At 45.0% G+C, this 19,623-nt stretch overlaps 1 protein-coding gene across 5 annotated transcripts in view; it reads right to left on the bottom strand.

Annotated features, from left to right (window-relative positions):
- MAP3K9 (mitogen-activated protein kinase kinase kinase 9) overlaps nucleotides 1-19,623 on the bottom strand; it is a 75,364-nt gene that overhangs the window by 17,207 nt on the left and 38,534 nt on the right. For all 5 annotated transcript variants that reach the window (XM_031029385.2, XM_081830318.1, XM_081830316.1 and 2 more), the window contains exons 3-6: nucleotides 15,151-15,331; nucleotides 5,790-5,938; nucleotides 4,677-4,852; nucleotides 329-569 (exon numbers count right to left, since the gene is read on the bottom strand). In XM_031029385.2, coding sequence (XP_030885245.1) covers nucleotides 329-569; nucleotides 4,677-4,852; nucleotides 5,790-5,938; nucleotides 15,151-15,331 — 747 coding nt within the window. The remainder of the gene's footprint in view (nucleotides 1-328; nucleotides 570-4,676; nucleotides 4,853-5,789; nucleotides 5,939-15,150; nucleotides 15,332-19,623) is intronic.

Below are 19,623 nucleotides of genomic sequence, written 5' to 3'. Positions count from 1 at the left end.
AGATGAGCTATTCTGCAGAGCCCTGAGTTCTCCATGTGAGCCACCATGCTGCTAGCAGTCTGGACCATGCCTGCCTGTCAGGTTCGCCCGTCACCGGTTTGTCTTCCTTCCCGGTCTGTGTTTAGTCACACTCAACAACTCCTCCGGAGCAGGGTAGCTTGGCCGTGGGCCAGTCTTCCCCCCTGAATGGAACAGCCCACTTCAACCCTGCCCCTTTCGGAGACCCAGAGCCTCCTGCCTCCCAGCCCGTCCCCAGCTCCCCCAGGTCCCTGGCCACACAGCCTGCCACCCTGCCCTTCCACCTCCCAGCAGGTCCCCGGCCACTGACCGGAAGGGAGGCTGATGCGGTTCCCATCCTTGAGCTTCAGCCGGCTCTTCCTGAACTTGCCCTTGCGTTTCTTCACCCGGGGCTTCTCCTGGCACAGCTGGTGGATGATGATGTTGAGCTCCCGCTCCAGGATGTCGATCTCCCGCTCGGCCAGCTCCTGCTCGCGGCGCCGCAGCAGCTCCTCCTGGGTCTTCTGCTGGAGCGCGGCCCGCGTCAGCTCCTCCTCCCAGGTGCGGAGCTCCTGCAGGGGCAGAAGTATGGCAGCGAAGAGAGGGTGCTCAGCGCAGGCGGGGAGGCCGAGGGCCCCTGAGGGCCAATGCCTCCAAACCCTCAGTCCCAGGCGGAGGCGCTGGTAAAGGAATCCCTGACCACCCTGGAGGCTGGATGCCGGGGAGGGGCAGGCTCAGCCCAGCCACACTGAGGACATAGCTATGGCAGCCCTGGAGACAGGGGCTGAGAGCTCCTAGTTGCTCCTTGATTATGGATTATGACTGCCTATGACTGGAAAAAAACAGGGGTTTGGGCAGAAAATATCATCATGTACTTAAATTTTACAGACTTGGTGGTATTTTCATTTTTTCCCACTTTATAAAGGATGCTTTTTAAACCAGAGTCAACTTGATGCGACCTAGCTTAAAATGCGCCCACTATAAATGAATCGCCCTCAATCACCTAACATTCAAATAAAAATGTATTTCCTGAGCGATTGTTCAAAAGCTGGTGAGGCATGTCTTCTAAACCTCTATTCAGTTGGTGAGTGAATCCACAAAAGCATGTGGTTTGAACTCTCATCTTGAAGGACAACCATGTGCTCTGGAAGGTTCGTGACAGCACAGCAAAGAGAAGAGAAAACATTTCCTGAAGTCTCTGCCAGGTGCTGCTGTAGGACCGCCGCTGTATTAGACGAGCAGAACCTCTTCCCTGCCTCCCCTTTTCTCTTCCGCATGAATTTATATATGTACATCGGCACGGAGCTCCTGAGGTGAGGCGGGGGAGGAGGGAGGTATATGGAATCAGGAAACAGGAGAGCAAACAGGAAAGAGAACTGAATATGTGCATACAGTTGTCAAATCTGGAATCTGAACTATTAGCGCTGCTTACCCAGGATGTAAGACTGACGTGTGGTGGGATGAAGCGCTAAAACTTAAAAGTGGGGAATTTCTTCAATAAAGCAGCCAGAGCAACACTTCTGCGGCCGAAACTTAGAATTTCTCCATGGAATGCTCCACTGTAAGAAGTCATTCTGGACTAAAACAAAATATTGTAGAAAGGGAGCCGAGAGCTAGGAAAAAGTATGTGAGCACATATTGGGGAAGCTGAGCAATGGGTAGAGAACAGAGACAAGAGGGGAATGAATATTCTGATGTTAGGAACTTTTCATTCAACTTGCCCTCCATTCTCAAGAGAGTATCAAAATTGATAATAAAAATAAATTGATAATAAAAATGATAGAAAGGGGGGGAAGTGAGAAAAGGACTAGCACCTTGAAAACTGTCTTTGGGGGTGCCTGGGTGGCTCAGCTGGTTAAGCGTCTGACTCTTGGTTTCAGCTTGGGTCATGATCTCAGGTTTATGAGATGGAGCCCCTCATCAGGCTTTGTGCCTGGAGCCTGCTTGGGATTCTCTCTCTCCCTTTCCCTCTGCCACCCCACCCTGTCTCTCCCTCTTAAAAAAAAAAGAAAAGAAAAAGAAAATTGTCTTGTACACGATGGGTGCTCAGTGTCAATGAATGAATGAATGAGAAAGAAGGAAGGGAAGACAGAATTCAATTTTATAAATGCAATCCTTTACGGGAACCCAGATTCATCGTAAGTGTCTGAGAGATGAGCCTGAACTTTTGAACTTCTCCTTCTTCGATGAAATAAGCCCCAAACAGATTCACTGTTGTATGCCCCCCACCCCCACCCCCAAAGCCTTGGCTCTCCTTGTCCCACTACTTTGTTTTCACCATCAGGAGAAGAAAAACATGGAAGATTCAGAAAAATCATTCTTGGCTGGTTGATTTTGCTGCTAGATGGGAAAGTTAAAAAGTTCAAGCTAATTTCAGCCTTCCTAAGTCTTCTTCTCCTACCTGCTCTTATCTAGGGGATGGTTTGTGTTATAGCCCCTTCCTTTGAGGGAACTCAGACCCCAGTCCAGAGACAAATCCATCGTCACTATACCTGGAAGTGGTAAATTGAGACAAGCTGAGAATGAGCTGAATCATATGGGAAACCAAGACATTTATGGAGTACTCGCCAATGGCACCATGTGTCGGCAAGACTCTCAAACACGGTGAGTCTCTTCCTTCTTGTGAAACACCATTTAGGGATCAGCCTCCTAGTATGCAGATCATATCACCTGCATACAATGATTTAAGAGGCATCTCCCCAGAGAGAAAGCTCATTATCCATCCCTCACCCTCACTTCCCCAACTAGGAGTCTTATAATGGACAGACATCATAGCACAATGGTTAAGAGCAAGGATTCTGGAACACACTGCCTGAATCATGGCCTGAGGCGAGTTACCAGGGGCATTATACGTAACATGGAGCTAACCGCACTGACATCACAGTTGTTTACATAAGACAATTATTATCTTATTATGCAAGATTACATAAGAATTCATATAAATCACTTTATAACAGAGCATGGCACATAGTACATGCTCTATAAATGTTAGCTGTTACGAGAATGGGTTTGGCTTCTCCTAGTAACCATCCACAACAAAATCCAACTTTCATTTTTCTTACTGGTGGGTACCCTTGTAATTTCATCAATCAAAAGAAAGAAAACCAAGAATCAAGTGATTCAACAATCTAAAGGGCCAGCAACTCTAGGTTTCTTCTACTTGGAATAGCATTAGTAACAGGAGTACCCTCTTCTTCTCTCTCTCTTTTTTTTTTTTTAAGATTTTATTTATTTACTCATTTGAGAGAGAGAGAGCATGAGTGGGGGAGGGGCAGAGGGAGAGGGACAAGCAGACTCCCTCCTGAGCGGGAGCCCACCATGGGGCTCGATCCCAGGATCCTGAAATCATGACCTGAGCCAAAGTCAGATGCTTAACTGACTGAGCCACCCAGGCACCCAAGAAACACCCTCTTTCAATCATTCTGCCCAATGGTCAGTGCTGGTCCCTTCCCCCCACCCAGGTCCTAAAAGATTTGTCATAAGCTCACTCCATTCCCCTGAGGAACACTCATTGACTTGCCAAATAGTACCAGGTTTAGGATTGCTATGTGGCATAAAAAGAGGTTTATCTCTTCAAATCAGCTCCAGAAAGGATTTTTAAGTCATTTGTTTAGGCAAACAATACTGGAGAGAAGATGGTGTTAAAATCAGAAGACCCAGGTTGAAAATTCTGTTTCCCCGCGTACAGGCTGTGTGACAAGTCACTGACCCTTCGCCCTGAGATGAGAAAGATAGTAACACCTGCCCTACATGCTGGGGCAGGGGCCACAAGACTCCTGGATAAAAAGGACGAAAGGTTCTTTCCATCATCACATCTTCCAAGGGAAAGAACTGGGAGGCCACGAAGATGTACACAAGTTCAGCTACTGTTATCATGTTGCTTCCCAAATGCCCCGAGTGGGCAATGAGGAGGGAAAAAAGAAATTAACCAAGAGACACATGGACGTTGCTTGTGTCCCCAGCTGCAGCCCTTGGAGCCAGCCTAGCCCCTGCAGTAGAAGCAACGTAAGTGCTCACGATCAGCTTCCCCTCGGTGGACACGGACTGCTCACCAGACACCAAGGGCCCAGAGAGGAGCCACGTAAGGAAGGGACACCAAAACGAAAGGCAGATCTCTAGTAAGCTAAGAATATCTGAACTCCTCAGTCAGTTCGGGCTTGAGCCTTTTTCACAAAAACATGCAAAATACCACATAATTTCAGAACCATACAGTATTTTTAGCCCATCTGCTGTTTCTGATTCTGATACCAAAGACAGTGGCAGGATGTGCTGATAACTGTGCTCAGTGTTGAAGAATCTCTATCTTAAGTTAACCCCCACTCTGGAAGTCCACTACGGAACCAAGAAACGTTTCTAGAACCCTCTCATATTTTCTGCTGATACCTGCCCAGTGGTGCTCTTCCTCTGGTTTGGACAATGAAGTAGATACTCTGTGTGGACAACTTTGGACTCATGACACCCCTACTTGTTCCTGCCAAATCCCAGAAAGAAAGAAAACGTCTCTACTACATCAGCTCACATCTGAGGCCTGAAGAACTCTCTCCATGTAAAGTTGGGAAGAAAAAGCTGCTCTGTTTACCTCAAACTAAGCAGGAAGGTGGTTGTGTCAGAATCTGTCCAGAGGCCCCAGTGGGGAAGGCCCACTGATTCAACTCACGCCTTTTTCTTGTTTTATTTACCTTTTCTTTGGCCCTGAGTTGGTCAAACATCTCCTGAATCTCATGTTTCCAGTCATCCTGCAGGCAGTGGAAGGAGTCCTTGGGCATCTCAAAGAAGCCAGACTCCTCTATGGTAGTTAGCTGGTCCAGGATATTTGTGAAAGATGGTCGTGAATGAGGGTCAGGATTCCAGCAGTCTGCATGGAACACGGGAGTAGACAGAAAGCATGAATGGACAGAGACAAGCATAAGACAGAATATTACGTGACCTCATTTACCAGAAAAGTGCCTCTCATTTTTCCTTCCAGAAACAGAAACACGGGGATTTTGGCAACTACACATAGGGCTGGGGAAGTAAAGCAAGCTGCCCAAGCTCACGATCATACAGAGTGAGTGTGGAAATAGAATGCAGCAGTTCTACCCCCATCCGACTCTGCTTGCTGATTTAGCATCAGAAAAGCAAGTCCGAAGAGTTTGCTGGCATGAGGCTCAACAGCCAGGATTTATTATGTTCCTACGCGAGCCCAGTCATGACAGTGGGTAACTAGACTTCGGGCCTCGATTTCCCACAAATAAATGAGCCAGCCTTCCCCACCTCAACGGGATGATGATAAGGCAAAGATAAAAAGGACTGGACTGGGTGTCAGGAAAAGTGAACTCTACCTATTCTCAGCTCCCGCACTAGCTAATGGAGTGCACTTTGCCCCTCTCAGCTTTGGATTTCTCACTCAGGGAACTACAGGGTTTGACCGGATGACTTCTAGAGTTCCTTTCTTCTCGGATGTTCTTCGTTTCTAGATGTAATACACTCAGAGGTCCTGAAAATAAAAGCTGCTGTGTCTTCTCATTTTGTATTAAGTAATAAAACACTGAAGTGCTGGATAGCGGGTTTTAGTTACTAAGTTGAGCTCTACAGTCCCTCGAGATGGACAGAAGGAGCACCTGTGTCATCCACATGGCAGGTGCTGACATCATCTGAAAGCAGCTCTTCCACCCACCCACAGGATTCCTCCTTGACTGACTTGTACTTCATCTCCTCTCTCCGTAACTGACTCAGCAGAATTGTCTGACATCTACCCAAGTGCTGCTCAGAAGGCAAACCCTCCAGTTTTGTTCCAGTCAGGGGCCACTTACCTTCCATGAGTTTGGCAAAAGGTTCTGGGCACGTAGAAGGAATGGGAAGGGCGAGCTTGTTCATGGCCACGCCATAAGCCACGGCTAAGCCATCGATTCCTCGGAAGGGCACCTCACCAGTCAGGAGCTCCCAAAGCAGCACCCCATAGCTGAGGAGAGGAAGAAGACAGAAGCAGTCTCAGATTGCGACAGGTGCAATCTCACCGACAGGGCTCGCGAGGCCTTTCCGAGCTAGCCACACTCTTGCTGGCATGGAGGGAGACCAACAGAGCAGACGCACCCGTGGGGGCATTGACAGGACACCAGGAGGCTACCCACTAAAAGCAAAAGCTCTGGAGTCAGGCACACTTAGTTTCAAAGTCTTGTTCCTCAAATTCCTCATCTACAGAGTGCGAACAACAACTCCGGGCTCACCAGGATGCCGTGAGTCTCACCGAGCTACTCTAAGGGTTTAAATCGGAGCTTACCAGCCATAGCTCTTCTGTTGTTGTTATTGCTAATGTAATACTCTGGAAGAAGACGCTGCCTCCCAAGAATACATTTTTTTCCTGTTTTAAGAAAACTTCAGCTTTCGTCACAGATACATTTTTTCAGCTTTAGAAAAGCAGAGAGCTGACTACTTACAACAAATGGATTTTGCTCTTGTAACAGGTTTCTTTAAATGCCCACTAGGTTGGATAGATTCCCACCCCTGATCGGTTAACAGAGACCTGTGTGTAATTCAAAGAGGGAAGTCACACAAGGGGCGGCCTACATGGGAAGAGCAGAGCAGTGGGTCAGCTGTGAGGACCTCAGTTTCCTCCCAACCTTTCAAATCCACATGAAGAATTTCCTTTCACATGTCCTGTGAGTCAGAGAATGGGGAGAACAAAGCTTAGAATAATTATTCTATGAATTCACAATCAGAACAAGGCAAAATCACGTAGTGTTCAATCCTTCCAGGAACAACAATCCTCCCAGGACAAGCAACCATAAGGCCACGAACAGTTCGAAGACTGGCTCTCCTTATATTTTCAACACAAACCTCAAATTTTTAAAAAATACTCATCAGTAGTTTACAACCAACAAAGTTATGTTATTTTAAAACAACATATGGCTCAGTTGGTAGAGCAGGTGACTCTTGATGTTGGGCACAGAGATTACTTCATTAAAAAAAAAAAAGTAAGCCCAATATCTATTTCATCATGGTACTTTGTATGCACAAGGTGCTAAGACATTTATAACATCATCTTGAATCCCTACCATGAACCTGCAAGATAAATATCACCATTCTGCAGATGATGAAAGCAAGTTTCAGAAAGTTTAGGGCATACATGGAATAAGTCATGGTGGACCCTGGACCAAATCTCAGTTCCTTCTCTCTAGGATCCCCTTCCACCATTTCTCTGCTTAGTAAACTCTAATCGTCTTTCAAGATCAAATTCAAATGCACCACCATGTACTCATTCATTTTACACATCTATAAAGATTTACCATGCATCAAGCTCAATGTCAGACACTGGGATGCAGGATACAGATCTTGTCCACAAAGACACTAATGTGAGGAACAGAAAAGACGTCAATTAGGACACAGAGATGAGTCACAAGAGAGATACCATGAGTGTACAAAGAGACCCAGATGGGCTCCTGGCCAGATCAGGATGGGGGCAGGAGACAGCTAAACCTTGACTGCTAGGAAAAGGAAGACAGAGATCCAGAGACAGGCCCTCATATAGTAAATGAGTTGGTGGGTGGGTGTGGGAAAACGTGCATGGTCAGACGGTCCTGCAGGCTGCACTGTGTGCCCTAGAGTAAGCCCCGAACACCAAGAATTGCACTGTTATTCTTCCTGCCAAACCTTTACCGTGACTTCTAAGAACTCTCAGCACTGCCGACGAGATTCCTAGCTTACAGTGACTCTCATCTTCAGTTGTCTGCTCCTGGCATTCCTGCCAACCTCCACTCTGGACAATAAAAACCCAAGGTCCCAAAGAACCCCTCTCTTCTATCTAGGCGAAGACGATGGGTGTCTGAGCCCTAACTACCTGGAAAGACAGTAGAGTGTTTCAAAGATCTAAACATGTGTCCTGTTTGTGTCCTTGCATCAGCTCTGCCCATGGTTTCCATGGAGATGTCTCAGGCCACCTGGAAGAGGGAGGAGCCGGGGCTCCACCCCTCTCAGTTTCCAGGAAGGCAGCTCTGTTCTCACCTGGCTTCTTTCTTTGTTCATCTGCATTTCGTTCCGTTTGAAAGGCCCCACAACTAAGAGGAGCCGGTCGAATGCTACTCAAGAAAGATTCAGACAGACTTGAATCAAATGTCTGCTTTACCGCTCACAGCGGGCGGTGTGGCCCTGGGAAAGGAAGCTCCTCCATTTTCCTCACCTGCGCAACAAAGAGCACTTCTACCTCACAGAGTAACAGCAAGGGATAAATAACAAGGCTACCACTTCTCCAGAAGCTTCCACGTACGGCTAGTGAACGCTATGTGTTTCCCCTTGGGAAGGGCCCGAAACAAGAAAGCCTCTGGTGGGATTCGGGGAAAGCCCGCCATGCCGGCTGAGAGTCTTGCCGAGGGACACCAGCGTTCAGGCAAGTAGCCTTTCTGGGAATGAGTGGACCAGTTAGGTTTCCTCTGCCAACGTTCCTCTTTATTTCTGTAACCGAAGGTGGTAATGTAAGTGAAGCCTTGGCGTTCCTTTGGCAGGAATACAGTCCAAGAAAGGAACTAAAGAATTACACGTTGGATGGGTCTGAGCCCCAGGGAGAGGTGGGCAGAACCAGTCCACGTGATTTACCTCAGGTTTGACTTACTCTGATGCCCTCCCAGGATGGAGAGAAGGTCAAGAGGCCCTTCCAAGACCGGGTACAGACGAGATCGGGGGCGTTCAGGGTGGTATGGCCGTAGACCCAAGACCGGGTACAAGCAACCTGGAAGTACCAGCTCAGCTGAGACTCTGCCTCAGCCCCTCCCCCAGCAGACAGTTCCCAGCTCCCATAGTGCTGTCAGTGATTTCCCAGGAGTCCTTGCAACCTCGCCCCAAACCCTGCGGAATGCACCCTGGGTCAGTAATTAACCACCTCCAGGGCTATGGAAATCCTTCCCACTGTGTGGTGGGTCACAGGTCGGTGAGGGGTGTTCTATGTCTGCAGAGTGAGGAAAAGCATCAGAGTGGATAGCGGCCCAACCAAAGGCACAGCAAACCCACACCTGAGCTGGACTGGGACGATTTTTCTTATTAACCTACCTTGTCTCCAAGACACACACTGAAAGGAGAAGGTGTCCCTCGAATGGGCTTCTGCACTTGGTAATCAGCTGTGACCCCACATTCCAGAAACCACACTGTTTAGTAATCTTTGGCAAAGGCGCGCCTGGGTGGTGCAGCTGGTTTAGGCATCCAACTCCTGATTTTGGCTCCTGAGATGGCGCCCCAAGTTGGGCTCCGTGCTCAGCATGGAGTCTGCTTAAGACTCTCCCTCGCCCTCTCCCTCTCTCTAAAATAAATAAATCTTTAAAAAAATATCTTTGGCAAAGATGGTGAAGTACCACATGAGAAAGCACTCTAAATTGTACAGTAACATAAAACTATTCTTGTTGTTAACTAGACCTCATTCAAAATGATGATCTATTTATTAATATATATAATATATACATGAATATATTGACACAATAAATAGATGTTGATATGGTAATATGCTCAGGCTAAATTATATTCCAAAAGCAGCTTACAAAACAGAATGATCCCATTTTAAAGAATGGGTAGATGAGCATGTGAACAGAAATAAATGCACCAAAATATTAATAGAGGTTATCTTCAGAAGTGAGTAATCGGTGATTTCTTTTTCCCTTTTTTTCCCATCTATATTTTCTAATTTTTTTCTATGGTGAACATATTTTACTTCTGTAATTTTAAAAACTTAAAATGCCTCCACTTCATCCCACACACACCAGGCGAGAAGTCATTGCAGGACACCACTAACCACTGCGCTCCCTACACGGCACAACCAGAGGGAAAGGTTTCGTCAACTACTCTTCCTGAGGCGGTCTAAATCCAAGCAGATCAGGAAACGTACAAAGTTAAGGATCTGGGCCATGACCATCATATCCTCCATTCGCAGCATATGGAAGAGGCCCAGAGAACCACCCTTGAAAAGCGGTAAGACAAACTCAGCTGGCCAGCAGAGGCCGAGCAGCCCCAGACCCCAAGGAGTTCCAGGAGGGGTGGGGGATGGACACAGGCTCAGCCTAGTACCTGGCCCAGAGTTAGTATTCAACAAACAATTCCTGAATGAGTAAATGAATTATAAGTCAATTCGGGAATGAGCTTTGTCCAACTTCCTAGGCATGCTTGGGCCCTCTCTGGCACATCCTGCTGGGCCCCAGGTATGGTGGGCCAATCATCCTGGAAGAGGCTGCCCAAAGTGCAGGAACAAGAGTATACCAATGGCAATAGGACTATAAGCACAAAGTTCCAAGAGACATATCTAGTTCTTTTTTTTTTTTTTAAGATTTTATTTATTTGACAGAGAAAGAGAGAGCACAAGCAGGGGAGCAGCAGAAGGGGAGGGAGAAGCTCCCCACTGAGCCTGGAGCCCAATCCCAGGGCCCTGGGATGATGACCTGAGCCGAAGGCAGACGCTTAACCGACTGAGCCACCCAGGCGCCCCAAGACATGTCTAGTTCCACTCACAGCTTTACCTCTACCACCTGGCTGAACTTAGGCAAGTGACTTAAACCATAGCAGCCTCTGTCACCTCATCTGTAAAACAGAAATAATATCCTCTACTTTGGGGGATTCTTGTGAGGAACAAATGAGATAAAAAAAAAAAAAAAGAGGCACAGCATTTAGCACAGAGCCTAGCTCATAAGCATTTGTGTAGGTGGTAAATACTGTTACCAGTGTATGCATATTGTACATATAGCAATGGGCACAAGATTTCCTCTGGTAAAGGTACAAGATCATTTGGAGCCACTTAGGTAAGCAGGCTCAAGGAAGGTGGGATTAAAGGCCCATCTAATGGGTTCCAATACATTGCTCCTTGCAGGAAATGCTGCAGCATGGAAGCTGAGTGTGGCAAGTGGCTGACTGTCCCCCAAATCCAGTCTCCCCTTCTTCCATAATAAGAGTTTTAGCTGGACACAGTTAACCAGCTATAGCCTACACTGCCTCCCTCCTTTGGAGCCAGGCGTGCCCACATAACCCAAGAGCACACAATGGGGTGTGTACAGAAGAGATGTGCACAACTTCTGGATTGTCTCCAAATTAAAGACAAGCTGCTTGCAATGAATAAGCTCTTTCTCTGTTTCTGCAGAATATAATGCTGAAGTAACAGTCACTCAGATGTAACCATTCAGACAAGAACAATGCACTGAGGGGCCCGGAAAGAACCTGGGTTTCTTTTTCTTTTTTTTAAGAGAGAGAGAGAGAGTGAGCACAAGCAGGGGAGGGGGAGAGGGAGAGAGAGAATCTCAAGCAGGCTCCATGCTCAGTGCAGAGCCTGACGCAGGGCTCAACCTCACAATCCTGAGATCAAGACCTGAGCCAAAACCAAGCGTTGGATGCTTAACAGACTGAATCACCCAGGTGCGCCAAGAACCTGGGTTTCTAAATGATCTCATGGGGCACAGCTAACCCACAGCCTGGACTCTTTAAAAAAGAAACACACTTCTACCTTATTTAAGCCACTGCCTATGTAGGTCTCTTTGTTTAACAGGATTAGTTTAATTAATATATTAACTATTCTCATTAGCCTATAGTCAAGTAATGAAAGCGTTAAATTGAAGCCTATGAAATTGCTGTTTTTGTAGGTCGAAAATACTGGAATATCCCTACACAGTTCAACCTAATGAAATCTGGTCAGATATTTTAAGGAAAGAAAACTCTTTTCTTCATAATAGCTACTTTACCCTGTAATTATTGTGTGGGAAAATAAGATGCAATACACAGAAGCTATAAAATATCACTAAGGGAAATTGAAAAAGGCCTACATAAATAGTAAGATAGCCCATGTTCATGGATTGGAAGACTTAATGTTGTTAAGAAAGCAATACCCCCCAAAATGATCTACAGGTTTAATACAATCCCTATCAAAATCTCAGCTGCCTATTTTGGAGAAATTGACAAAATGCTCCTAAAATTCATTTGGAAATGCAAGGCACCCAGAATGGCCAAAATAATCTTGAAGAATAACAACAAAGTTGGAGGACTCATACATCCTAATTTCAAAACTTACTACAAAGCTACAGTAATTAAAACAGAATGGTACTGGCATAAGGATAGATACATAAACCAATGGAGTATAACTGAGTCCAGAAATAAACCCTTGCATTTATGGTACATTACTTTTTGACAAGGGTGACCATTTAATTAGATGAATAGCCTTTTCAACAAATATAGGAGTCCCTGCTTATCCATGGGAGATACATTTCAAAACCCTCAGTGGATGCCTGAAGCTGCAGGTAGCACAGAACCCTATATATGTTTTTTCCTATACATACATACCTATGATAAAGTTTAATTTGTAAATTAAGCATAGTAAGAAATGAACAATAACTAATAATAAGATGGAATTATAATAATATACTATAATAAAAGTTATATAAATATGCTCTCTCTCTCTCAAAATCTTATTGTTCTATATACACCCTTCTTCTTGTGATGATGTGAGATGATTAAAAAGCCTATGTGATGAGATGAAGTGAGATGAATGATGTAGGTGCTGTGACACAGCGTTAGGTATTCTGATGATAGGTCTGACCTTCCAGACCATGGTTGACCATGGGTAAATGAAACCATAAAAAAGCAAAACCACTGATAAGGAGGGACTACTGTAGTCACAAGCAAAAGAATGAAGTTAAACCCCTTACCTCACACCACATACAAAAATTAACTCAAAAAAGAACACAGACCTAAATGTAAAAGCTAAGTTTTATAACTCTTAGAAGGTAACAGGTATAAATATTCATAACCTAGGGCATGGTTTCTTAAATATGACACCAAAAGCACAAGCAACCAGAGAAAAAAACAGATAAATTGGACCGCATCAAAATTAAAAATGTTGTGTTTCAAAGAACACCATCAAGAAAGTAGAGAGACCGCACAAAGGGAGGAAATATTTGCAGATCATGTATCTGATAAGGGACTTGTATTAACGATATATAAAGAACTCTTTCAACTTAAAAATAAGAAGACAAATAACTCAATTTTAAAATTGGTAAAGGATTTCAATAAACCTTTATATCTGGAGACCTGTATATCTCCAGAAAAGATATACAAATGGCCAATAAGCCATGAAAAGACGTTCAACATCAGTAGTCATTAGGGAAATAAAACCAAAACTACAATGAGATACCACTTCATATCTAACAGCATAGCAGTAATTAAAAAGACATATAATAAGTGTTGAGAGGATGCACAGAAATTGGAACCCTCCTACATTGCTAATGAAAATGGAAAATGACATAGCTGTGATAAAAAATAGTTTGGTGGTTCCTCAAAAAGTTAAACACAGAATTACCATATGGCTTGGCAAATCCACTCCTAGGTATATACTCAAGAGAACTGAAAATATGTTGACACAAAAGCTTGTACAAAAATGTCCACAACAGCATTACTCACAACTGCCAAAAAGTGGAAACACTTCCAATGTCCAGCAGCTTATGAATGGATAAACAAATTTCCATACAATGGAATATTATTCTGCTACCAACAGGAACAAAGTTCTGACTCATGCTACAACATGGATGAACCCTGAAAACATGAGAAAAGAAGCCAGTCACAAAGACCACATATTGTATGATTCCATGTATATGCAATGTCTATAATAGGCAAACCCATGGAGACAGAAAGTAAATTAGTAGTTGCTGGGGGTAGGGAGAGGCAGGATTCAGGAATGACTACTAATAGGCCCTGGGTTTCTTTTTGGTGCGATAATAATATTCTGGAAATAGACAGCAGGTGTAGTGGTTGGAACGGTGGTCCTAAAATAATATATCCACGTCCTAATATGCAAAATCCTTATGTGGAACAGAATCTCCCCTAAAGTCTCTGGAGGGAGTGTAGCCCTGTAAATACTGGTTTCAGACTTCTGGCCTCCAGACTACAAATGTCTATTCTTTAAAGCCACCTGGTAATTTCTTATAGCAGCCCTAGCAATTAAACAATGGTGATTGGTACAAATTTGGTAAATTTACTAAAAAGCACCCTCTTATACATTTTAAAGGGTGAACTCTGTAATATGTGTGTAAGATCCCAATAAAACTGTTATTTAAAATACACACACTCGGGGTGCCTGGGTGGCTCAGTTGGTTAAACATCCGACTCTTGGTTTTGGCTCAGGTCATGATCTCAGGATCGTGAGACTGAGCCCCACATCAGGCTCAGCACAGAGTCTGCTTGGGATTCTTTCCCCCTTCCTCTCTCTCCCCCTCTGCCCCCTACTCGTGCACGCTCTCCCTCTCTCAAATAAATAAAATCTTTAAAAAAATATATACACACTCATCATATACACACACAGGCTCACTTTACAACTCATTAGGAAGAAACAAATTCATGGACCAAGTACAATGATAACCTATAGTCTTTTCCTTTGGTATTACCATGGTGATGTTACTATCTCACAGCCATGAGGATGCATACTCTGTAGAAGCTCATCCTCCCATCAGCGAAGACAAGATATAGATAGATAGATGGATGGATAGATAGATACAAGAGATATTTATATATTTATTTATTTATTTTTGGGGTACAAGATTTTTAGATCCATGTCCTTATGACCTATTGGCTGATATTTACTAGCGGGGTGGTTGGTCGAATCTGTGACTCTGAGGTTCTGGGTACCTGCTTGAGACCCATCTTTTCCCATTTCTATATCACTGTTCAACAGATAGAGCCCTGACTAAAAGGTTAACCAGACAACTAGAAAGGCTCATTTCCAACCCACCAAAATAAAAGAGATCGCACAAAGAATACTCATCAGCTGAAGAGCTTACAGTGCGGACAGGTCCAGCAGTAACAGCCACAGTTGCTAAGGCAGCTAGGATGACCTGGAGAAGGTTCCGAGGAATGACCGGGTGCCCTCACCACCCTACCGTCAGAGATGTGAGTGCACACTGCCCCTGAGATCTACTGGTCTTTCCCATGGAGCAATCACCAACACACAGAGGTGGTACCTGCCACAGCACTAAAGGGACTTTGGGTAGGTGAAAGCATTAGAAACAGTCCCATGCCAACCTGGGAATTACTGTAGATTGCTTTGAATGGGTCACTTAGACCTATTTGGCGTGCCTGGGAGTCTACACATCTTCAATTCTCCAAGTCCTGAAACGTGTGTGCAGCCAAAACAGACCTGGGAAGCACTGACCCTGAGCCTCTGGACCTTACCTCCACACGTCACTGCCTTTGGAAAACATGGAGGCACGAATGACTTCGGGTGCCATCCAAGCATATGTCCCTGCTGCGCTCATCTTTGTGGTTCGATGCCATTCTCGAGCCAGGCCAAAATCAGTGATCTTCAGAATCTTGTTGCTCAGGTCTCCGTTCTCCACCTTCTGGAGGATCAATACTGGGCAAGGAAAGGACATAGAAGAAACCAGAAAGTCTGCATTAATCATAGGAAAACCAGCAAATACAGAGCCCTCCTGCCAGACTCTTGTCCTCTCCTTCAGGCTCCCTGTGCAGCTACCATGGACTGATGGTAGGAACCATCATTTTTGGTAAGATGCACCTACGATACATCCATTTTTGTGCCAAGTCTTTTATAGGCATTATCTTTAACTCATAACAACCTTAGGAGGTAGGTATCACTGCCACATCCTTTTTATAAGATGAGGAAACAGATACAGCACCAACTAATAAGCTAGGACTGCAACACAGGCAGCCAGACTCAAGAGCCCTCTCTCTTAAGCCTCAAGGCTTACAGCCCATTCATACCCTATGGAAGGAGTCATGAGGTCACAGCTGACCCCCTCTTTGAGGAGAGCCTACTTGGGCTTCCTGTCTGCCCGGGCACCCCTGGGCCATAACCACTCTCAGACCACAAGGAATGGTGGTGCATGGTGGATTTCCAAGGTTTCAGACTGTGCCTGGACAGTTTCCATGAACCTCTCCAAGTTACTTCACTTAAGCCTATAAGAAAACATGTCTTTTGGGCATAGAGATTTTCCTTTGAGCTGGGAACTCAACCCCAGGCATCGAGAACTGGCTGACAAGCTGGAGAAGTCAGAGCATACACACACACTTTCACACCCACGAATCTCTGTGGATATGACCCAGGAAGAAAGAACTAGTGCCCCAAACCAGTTATACTCTGGGCCTGTCTAACACCAAAGCACCACCATGTGGAGCCATCTTGGCTCTCCTAGGACGGTAGCTGAGGTGGCCACCTCCCCTACAGGACGGTTCCAGGGATATGTGTCCCCTTGCAGGAGCCAATCTTCCTAAAAAGAGCAAAAACGCTAATTGTCTAAAGTGCTGTAGGCTAAGCCAAGGAACTCTGAGCGGGTGGTGGAGGCATGCAAGCCAGATCTCCATTTCCATAAGTAGGATGGTTCTGAAGATGCCAAGCAAGCACAACCTCCTGTGGGCTGGACACTGAACCACCCAGAACTCAGAGCTCTATACTCAGGATTTCAGAGGAGAAAGGAGTCTCTCCCCAGCCCTGCTATTCAAGTCCAAATGGGGAGGGTGGAGAAAGGAATCCACTGAAGACAGAATAACAACTAAAAAAAGGTTGACTCAGTTCCTCCAGCCATTCTGTCTAGGTAAACAATGAAAAAATGAGTTCTGAGCCCTACGTGGGCCGGGTTACACCCTTCCTGGGTTGATTCTCCACTGACTCCCACTGAGGGGCTCTTAAGATGGCTTTACCTTTACCTCTCCGAGAGGCCTTTGAAATTTAAGATTCTCTGGAGAGCTCAAATTCTTTAAATATCTAAAGAAAGGGATCTGTGATGGTGGTACTCTGGGCACCAAGGAGGGGCTCCGGGGTGCCTTTGAGGGCAAGGACCTTAGGCAGGTCCCTCAAGTCACACACTGTACTTTCCTCTTTCTGCCCCCAGCCTGCAAACATCCACTGAATTGCTACATATTAGAAGGATGTGGGCCAAAGATGTCTGTGTCCTACGTGCTTCTCAGAAAATCAGCAGTGAAGAGGGATTACAAGGAGCTATAGAGCTGGAAGCACAAAGAAAACAGTGCCAGCCCCTCCCTAGATCTAATGGACTCGGTGTTCCTCCTCCACACCCTCTCTGACTCCCCTGACACACCCCTCCCCATTCTGACCTTCCAAGCCTCTAAAGGTTTGGGCAAATTAAAAAACAACAACAACAACAACAACAACAAAACCCAACTTTCTCCATCTCATTGAATAACAAAAATCTTCCCAGATTCTTCTGTGTCCCTCTCCCCATCTCTGCCAGCAGAGATAACAGACAAATATGCTGGGCCAGTGGCATTAAAGAAACTCACCATTCCCTGTAGAGAGGCAGCCACCAGCCGCTGACCATTTCTAAGCCGCCCTTAAACCAAAGATTCAGAGTGAGCCCATCCGATTACACAGCCAGTAGGGTTTGGTCTTGTTACCCCCCCCCCCAACTCCAGGTGCTGGGACGGGGTGAGTGGGAGGAGGGTAACAGTTTCATGATACATACAGAACCAGCTGAGCTTCCACAGATGCTGTGCTGGAAGGGGGAGCAAAGAAGTTTTGGTTCTGTTACAGGAAATGGATTTTTAGAAAACGAATGGCATGGTGAAGATGATATTTTAAATACATTAGTCTGTCAGATGGCTCAAGAGGGATGGCAGAATGACAGAGATGGGGCAAGAATCAGCCCAGGAAAGATCTGCCTGAATATGAATGCCTTTAGATAGTACAGGTCCAGCCCAGTTCCACCTAGACCCACCACTCCCTGCTGCCTTAAATCCAGTGGACTTCAAACAAGTTTCCCCATATGTTGGACCCCTGAAGGCATCAGAGTTAGAAATCCCTGGCCTTGGGGTCCTGACCTCAGCAAAGAGAAGAGGCTGTAATCAGAAGCCAGCTAGTAATCCTGGCTACATCTCTTGATTTCTAGCTAGTTCCAAAACATTTTTTATCACCCCCAAAAGGAAATCCATACTCATCAGCAATCACTCCCCATTCTCCCTCCACCCGGCCCCTAACAGCCACCAATGTGCTATCTCTATGGATTTACCTGTTGCAGATATTTTATACAAATGGAATCATGCGGTAGTGATACATCTGATTATTTCACATAGCATAATATTCTCAAGTTTCCTCTATATAATAGCTTGTACCCACAGGGCACTCCTTTCTATGGTTGAGTAATATTCCTTTGTATGTATATACCACAATTTGTTTATCCATCTGTCCACGATAGACATTTGAGCTGTTGCCACCTTTTGCTTATTGTGAGGTACTGCTGCTATGCACATACAGGTACATCTATTTGTTTCCAGACCTGTTTTCAGTCCTTTGGGATATGTACCTAGGAGTGGAATTACTAGGTTTTTCTGGTAATTCTATGTTTGCTGTTTTCCACAGCAGCTGCACCATTTTACATCCCTATCAACAATGTATGAGGGTTCCAATTTCTCCACATCCTCACCACACTTATTTTCCTTTTTATTTACTTTTTAAAAATTATAGCCATCCTAATGGATGTGGAGTCGTGTATCACTGTGGTTCTGACTTGCATTTCCCTAACGACTAATGATGCTGAGCATCTTCCCAAGTGCTTGTTTGCCATTTGTATATCTTCTTTCAAGAAATGTCTTTTTGTTTTGAGTAATAAGACTTCTTTCTATATATTCTGGGCACTAAACCCTTATCAAATATATGATTTGCAAATATTTTTCCCCTTTCTGTATGCTGTCTTTTCGCTTACCTGACAATGTTCTTGGATGCACAGAAGCTTTTAACTTAGATGAAGTCCACTTTATCTGTTTTTTATTTTGTTGGTCATGCTTTTGATGTTACATCAAGGATTCCATTGCCAAATCCAAGTTCATGAAGATTCACCTCTATGTTTTAAGAGTTTTACAGGATCAGCTCTAATATTTAGGTCATTGATCCATTCTTAGTTTATTTTTGTGTACCACATAATGGTGTTCAACCTCATGTGTTGGCATGTGACTATCCAATTGTCCCGTTTGTTAAAGAAAAAGGTTTTACTTGTAAAAACAGAATGGAGTAGCTCCCTCCCAGTACACTTTCCCTGGGGAGAGAAGGGTTCTAATCATAGCAGCTTACTCTTCTGTACCATGGCAGTTAGACCCTTCTGAGGTTCTACCACCGACAAACAGCCAGCGCAAAAACAAATCATTGTGCTTTACTTCTTAGAAAATTTAAGAATGTTTTATCAAAATCTAATGAAGTCCATCCAAGTGTATTGTGTAAAGCTCACCTCTCACGGGTAGGGCAGTGGAGCAAGTCTAGGCTAAGTCAATGGGGGGCTAGCCAGGTACGGGAAACAGGGAGGAAAAGGTGCATCTGAACTAAAAGCCTTAGTGACTAACCCAATAGAGAGGCTTGATGGAGAACGCAGAGGTTCCCAGACTTTCAGACGTGGGTGACAAGTAGAATGGTGGCACACCTGATTGAAGTTGAAAGGCAAAGCCCTTTGAGGAAGCCAAGTTCAATTTGGGACATAATGGGTATACGGCGACAGGAACAAGAGTCAGAATGGATCAGAAAAAAACCCAAAAAGCAGACAATTTAGATCCTAGCCTTGACACTCTACATGTGACCCTGGACAAGTTTTATAAACTCTGCATTTCTACTCTCACTTCTATAAAATGGGAATAAAGATTAAAGACGATGTAGGGGCACCTGGGTGGCTCAGTTGTTAAAGCGTC

Source organism: Leptonychotes weddellii, chromosome 9 (assembly GCF_054177405.1).
Source record: "Leptonychotes weddellii isolate Sample4059 chromosome 9, ASM5417740v2, whole genome shotgun sequence".
Lineage (NCBI taxonomy): Eukaryota > Metazoa > Chordata > Mammalia > Carnivora > Phocidae > Leptonychotes > Leptonychotes weddellii.
Note: the sequence above shows the minus strand (reverse complement) of the source record. Positions and strands in the feature narration are given on the sequence as shown.